Consider the following 6751-nt stretch of genomic DNA (forward strand, 5'->3'; position numbering starts at 1 on the left):
TTTATCACATTGTATAAAAACCTTCCTTTTTAACTTCTTGTGGTTGCACTCTGAGCCATGTTGCTGACTGTGTAACCCTCTGCAGAGCTAATAATTAAACCTCTAAGACAACTCCGGTGTGAGAAACTCATTATTTTAATCTCGACAGTCAACTCTCCCTTAATCCCAAAATTACTCTAACAACTCGTTCATGTAGATGAATGCTGCACAACATCAGGAGAATACGTCCCCTTCTCACTCAGAAGTTGGTGCAGGTTCTGATCCAGGCTCTGGTCGTCTCACACCTAGACTACTGCACCTCCCTCCTGGCAGCTCGACCTGCGAGTGCCATCCGACGTCTGCAGCTCCTCCAGAATGCAGCAGCTCGACTGGTCTCGAACCTAAATTTACCGACACTACTCAGCTCTTCTGCTCCCTTCACTGGCTGCCCGCATCCATTTCAAAACATTAGTACTTGCGTACCGTGCAGCGGACGGATTGGGTCCAGGCTACATCAAGGACATGGTCAAACCTTACACCCCAGCCCGTTCACTCCGCTCTGCATCTGCCAATCGGCTCGTTGCTCCCTCACTGCGAGCTAAACACTTAACAAAGTCTTGACTGTTTGCTGTCCTGCCTCCTAAATGGTGGAATGAGCTCCCAAATGACATCAGGACAGCAAAAAGTTTATACATCTTCCGGCGCAAACTAAAAACACATCTCTTCCGACTATACCTTGAGTGAAAGTTTAAACTAACAATTTAGTAGCACTTACTTATAGCACTGTGTAGTTGGGCTTTCTTGAACAAAATAATACTTTATTGATTCTTGTTGTTCTTGGTTTGTACCCACATGGTTGAATGCACATAATGTATGTCGCTTTGGATAAAAGCGTCAGCTAAATGAAATGTAAAAAATATTTTTCAGAGAAAATGTTCCTTGCACAAATATTGCCTTTCTCACACCTTCACCTCTAGGTTTGTTTGGTTTTATATCAGTTGTGTATTTTGGATATTTTAAAGTATAAATGTACTGTACCAGGGTTTTATTCACTGTCTCAGACCTACACTTACACTAAAAAGCTGTTTCCCCAGTCATACCTGACAATGTGTAGGTACTGTGTAATCAGAAAGCAATTAGTTAGTGTCTGTGGTGGCAAACTGTGTCAATAAGAATTAACTAATGCAGTAAGATTGATGACTTGATTCATGTGTTCTGTTCATTTAAAGATTATTAAAGAATATGATGATTATTTTCTTTCTGACACAGAGTTAGTGAAAGTATTACCACTCTCTTACCTTTACAATAAAGGTGGAGCTTCAGTCAGCTGCTAATTATCGTATCCAGTATAAAGACTATAGGAACCATGCCTAATGCTCACTGATTAGTATTTCATATTTGGTTGATATCCCACCTTTTATAAACCGTTAGTGTTATGTGCCTGTTTGACATTTACATTTTTGTACTGATTAAAAAAAAATTTTTTTCAAGGTAACAATAAATGAAAATAAACCTTTCTTAGAGTTGTATTTTTTTGCATTTGACCCACCAGCTTTGTGTCACGTTCACTTTCCTCCAGCAGTCTAGGTTTCCTCTAAGTCGTGATAAAAGACGCTCATAAGGAAAGTGAAGCTGACAAGGTTGACACCAGCCTCCACGTTTAGCAGTTGCGTTTTGGGCCCAACCTCACTGACACGTCTGCACCCTGATCATGACCAGCGTCACTTATAGTCTCCACCCGACCACATGAGCGGAAAATGATAACAGCTGTTACCACAGAATTCTGCACGGAGATGGTGCACATCAGTTCTCATGTCAAGATTGCGTCCAATACGCTGACTCATGATTTTCCATGGTCAGACCACATCCTTTGACTTCAGGACATAAAGACGAGTGTGAGGACGGGGGGGGGGGCTTCATTGCATCTCACCATCAGATCAAAGAGAGAGATAAGAAGACATGTCCTGCCTGGGGGCTTTCACCGGTCTCTTCTCCTGCATGGTCCTCCTCATTGTCGTCTCAAGTGAGTAGAACATTTCTGATTTAAATATTTCAGCTTCTACTTTGATTCTTTTTTTTTTAAATGTATCATCTGAATTTTGGTTTTAGGTGATGGCTCTGAGATTATCGATGGGAAAGAAGTGAAGCCCCACTCGCTGCCGTACATGGCTCTGCTTCAGAAAAAAAGACAATTCTGTGGAGGGATACTGATCGATAAATCATGGGTCCTGACTGCTGCCCACTGTAAAAAGTGCGTTACCATAGTTACAACATTTCAGAACATAAGCCATCAATAATCTTCATTTCCAACAGACAGTGTAAAAGACATTGTGTATTAATTAAAATTTAAGTCATTTTACCTGGTTATAGAAAATGCAGCATTATGTTCTCTCGTATTTATTTGCCGATGCAAATGTGGATAAAATAACGTGTTAACATGACTAGACACATATGATCACTGTAATATGATCAATCTAATGAGGCATATACTCTCCCTCTGTATATATTCTGTTTACATACAAGTTCATTTGTGTTTCCTTGCACTTATAAGTATTGCATGTTTACTTATCATCACTTCACTGGTGTCTATTTCTGACTGTCCTCTTTGCTGCCATCCTTGTTGAGAGACTAAGAAAGGATTATGTTATCTTATCTTATCTAAAACCACTTTAAATATCAGTGTGCAGTTCAGTTCTGTGAATTGTAATCAAACAAAATACTGTGTTTTTGCTCTTGCAGCATTAAGACTGTGTTGTTGGGGGTGCACTCGATCAAGGCTAAAAAAGACAAGTCCAGGCAGGTCATAAAGGTTAAGAAGTGTTTTCCTCATCCCCGCTATAATGCAGCTACAAGGGTCAATGACATCATGTTGCTGAAGGTAAAATAACATTACAGCATCAATGTTAACGAATAAATTGAACAATCAGCCAATATATGTGAAGAGAGTCAGCATTAATACATTTTGTTCTTTACTTAATTCAGCTTGACAAATCAGTGAAGGTAACCGAGACGGTGGAGTGTTTTAAGTTGGGTGATGCCATCCAAGATCCGGCAGCTGGGACCAGATGCATGGTGGCAGGATGGGGCTTTACAAATAACAATGTTAAGAAAATGTCCGACGTCTTGATGTCCGTCACTGTGACTGTGGTCGATAGAGAGAAGTGCAACTCTGCTGAATATTACAACAACAAACCTGTGATCACCAGTGGCATGATATGTGCCGGTTCAGACGGGAAAAATGAAGCTGACACCTGTAGGGTAAGTAACCATGAATGTTTGTTTGCAGGGATTTAACTGCCGTCCCTCCTGTCAGTGTCTGGACTGCCTGTCAGTGACTGTGGTTTTCTCTGTAGGGGGATTCAGGAGGCCCACTGATATGCAGCGGAAGGCTGGTTGGACTCACTTCTTTCGGAATCGAATGTGGCCGGAAAGACAAGCCAGGAGTGTACTCGTATCTCACAGAGAGAAAACTCAAATGGATCAATGAGACAATGAAGATGTCTGACATCTAATGAGCACCCGCTGTGAAGGATTTTGTTTTTGCAACCATGTTAATCAATTCTATGTGAGGTGATACGAGGGAGATTTCTGCTTCTGCTGCAATAAAACAGGCCAAAGTGATTTTATTTTGAAATCTTACCTGGAGAGACACGTGTTTATCATGACAGCAAATCGCTAAAGGGACATTATGAGTCCTTCAACCAGACAGATGCCGACAGATTCACCACTTCCTGCATCAAGAGCCTAATTTGAAACTGATGCTTCAGCTCAACTCTTGTGTAGTGTTGTAATAAAGATAAATTCTGGTCCATGATGTATAATCTAATCATCATTGATCCATGTTCTTATACTGTGTACCCCACATCAACATTTCTGTCGTCATAGAGGCAGAGGCCGAAATAAAGAGGGCACGTTGTCTGTCTGTCTTTCTCTCTCAGCTTTTCTTTCTCTCAAATGACTCTTTTACATTTTGTTCTCCCTCCCAGCGCTGTGTTATCTCTGGTTTCAGGTTCCTAAGATCAGTGTTCAAATAAAAAAAAATCATTTTATATGTTGTGTTTTCTTTCTCTTACTCTTCTTCAGGTCATCTGTAGATCACAAAAAATGTAACTATCATATTTACTTTTTGCAAATGTCAAGAGAACTCAGTCATTTTCTAAAATTGCCATTCCTCTCCTTCTGAATAAGGGTTTAATCTACTTTGAATGCGTAATATAGAATCGCAATACTTACAGAATCGCAATACCCACAGAATCGTAATGCATATCGTATCGCCACCTAAGTATCGTGATTGTATCGTATCGGGAGGTACCTGCCGATTCCCGTCCCTATTAAGAACCTCAATTATTTTCAGTAAAAACTGCTTCCTATCTGCACCGGTTGTTGGAGCATAAACGTTTATAAAAACAACAGTAAAATGGTTGAACTGAGCTTTGGCTAAAAGAAGCCTCCCCTGGATCACATGTTTGACCTCCAGCGAGTTCAGTTTAAAAGCCGCGAAGAAGAGGAAGCCTACTCCTCCACTCAGAGAAGTGTTGTGACTTAAAATGGCCTCCCCTCCCGCCTCCCTCCTCCAGTCAGACTCATTATTAGAATCACTGTTCGTTTCTTGTAAAAACATTACTTTATTTTCCTTTGATCTCTTTCACCGTTCACGTTTAAAACCCCAACTTTAAAACATCCATGTTGTTTAAAATGTTAGAAACAAAAACAGAAAACAATAAATTAATTAACACACATTGCTGTCCTTTCCATCACTGCTCAGTTGTCTCTTTGCTTTGAGCACCAGTTTCTTGATTCTAAAAACTTCCTGATCTGTGAGGCCAGACTCTTCCCTCTGGCTCATGTGGAGTCTGGCCGAGAAAATAAAAAGACCTAGATCTGGGAAGTGGTCTTCAATTTTAAGACAGTGTTGATTTTTTGTGAGATGTAAAAATGATTTAAATGTGTCTACTGTGTGCATTTTCTTTTTTTGTCCCATTGTCCGGACAATTTTTAGACTGTTGTTAAAAAGCGGAACGTCGCTGCTGTCAGACAAACACTCACTTTCACTCACATCACTGTCCATTTCTACTTTACTATTCTTTGCCTCATTTAAAATATTCCTGCTTGATCTCCTGCGTTTGACTGTTTTTTTTAAATTTTATTTCTTCTTCCTCCATCTCCTCCTCCTGCACCTGTTCACTCCAGTCCACCCTGCCCTCACCTACTTCTCCTCCTTTCCTTCCACTGTCCTCTCCATCCTGCTCAGAGCTCTTTTCTTCACCTGTCTTCTCCTCCACCTGTTTGCTACCTACACCACCCTCTTCTTCCCCTTTCCCTCCCACCTCCCTTTCCTCTAGCTCACCCAAAACACCCTCACCTAACACATCCTGGCTCGGTCACAGCCTTCAAGCCCGAAGCACTTCATCAACGATTCATAATTCTAACACTATGGTTTGTTTGTGTCCTTCAGTTCTTCTCAATTTAAGCTGTATCACTGTGCTCCAGCTACACACTCCCTCGTGCCGCCTCTGCTCCTGATGCTCACCTCAGAGGCTGCACAAATCACACCAAGCAGCAAACCTGGAGTGACAGAACTTTCTCCATACCTCTTTCTGAAACCCCCCTCTCCCATACACATCAGAGAATGGACTGTCTACTTTCAAATCACTAAACAAAACCCACTTATTCAGAATTACCGATCTATGTTGTGTTTTTATAGTTGTTGTGTATGTAGGATGTTTGTAACCTGTACAACATGACCCTGAGTATCTTACAGTGCTCTAAATCTTTGCTCCACTATTTTTGTAGTTTTCAAAACTCTTTTTTTGCATGAGCATTGTTGATCATGTCATATCCAGCAACTGCCTTAATTTAATTTGAGTGCATTATAAATTACATTGATCATAACATATTGGGATTTACTTGCAGATACGATGCTGATTGAGTTAAAGCAGTGGATGCCCTTCTATAAGCAAAATGAACACATAAAAGGATCAAATGGATTTGAAATATAATGGGGACATTACATTCTGTCTAGATGTAGTGATTTAAAATGGTTCAGAGATGACAGTTAATGTCAAGTCGGTTCAACAAGTATCCAGAATAAGACGGGATGCGAGGCTGAAATATCAATACAAAATACAATTTATTTAATAGATGCAAATGATTTAAAACAGACTGCTCAAACAGTAAAGTGACATGTGCAAAGGTTGGAAAGGCTGGCCTGGACTTGATATAAATGACAGCTTAAAATAGAGAGAAATTAGAGGCTCCAGACCCAATTGTACAATGCTAAAATATCATGCATTAAAAACCAAACACAACACACTTTAAGAAAATCACTGCAAACGATATACAACAACAAAATGACAAAAGAGGGCCTCTACTTTATGGAGCCAATAATTCACCACCATTCAAGTCACTACCACTGAATTGCACAGTCCCAGTCAACCATATATATTGCACCTTGCAATAGAACAAAACAAAACACAAAGAAACAAATAATCAAACCAAATAATCTAAATGAAATCTAAAGTGGGAAAAAACAGTGACGTAACTATTTAGCTGGAGGCAGCCCTATAAAACAAACATGTTATAGTTAGGTCACACAATTTAAACACATTTATAATATTTAAAAACATTTACAAACATAAAAACACATCCTTATCTCATACCTTTAATTCATTAAAATAAAGCAGGGACAGCGTGCATCCACGGTGACGCCGACACAGTCGCACACAGACACAGCTTCACGCTGGGCTCTAAGGACAAACTTCAGTTACAATTT

The 6751-nt window shown here is 40.1% G+C and overlaps 1 protein-coding gene across 1 annotated transcript; it reads left to right on the forward strand.

Moving 5' to 3' along the window:
* Window positions 1-1740: 1740 nt before the first annotated feature.
* Window positions 1741-4028, forward strand: LOC128424872 (granzyme K). The gene is made up of 5 exons (XM_053411298.1): window positions 1741-2002; window positions 2089-2230; window positions 2719-2857; window positions 2962-3237; window positions 3333-4028. Exons 1-5 carry the CDS (start codon window positions 1939-1941, stop codon window positions 3489-3491), a joined length of 780 nt encoding a protein of 259 aa, XP_053267273.1. The 5' UTR covers window positions 1741-1938; the 3' UTR covers window positions 3492-4028.
* The last annotated feature ends 2723 nt before the right edge of the window (window positions 4029-6751 follow it).

The sequence above is a fragment of the Pleuronectes platessa genome, chromosome 19 (assembly GCF_947347685.1).
Source record: "Pleuronectes platessa chromosome 19, fPlePla1.1, whole genome shotgun sequence".
Lineage (NCBI taxonomy): Eukaryota > Metazoa > Chordata > Actinopteri > Pleuronectiformes > Pleuronectidae > Pleuronectes > Pleuronectes platessa.

Bases quoted from the DNA above. Each gene is read 5' to 3' on its own strand.
- LOC128424872 (XM_053411298.1), top strand. From the start codon at position 1,939: ATGTCCTGCCTGGGGGCTTTCACCGGTCTCTTCTCCTGCATGGTCCTC. The intron at 2,231-2,718 runs GTGCGTTACCAT...TTGCTCTTGCAG, and splicing joins ACTGCTGCCCACTGTAAAAA to CATTAAGACTGTGTTGTTGG. The intron at 3,238-3,332 runs GTAAGTAACCAT...TTTTCTCTGTAG, and splicing joins ATGAAGCTGACACCTGTAGG to GGGGATTCAGGAGGCCCACT.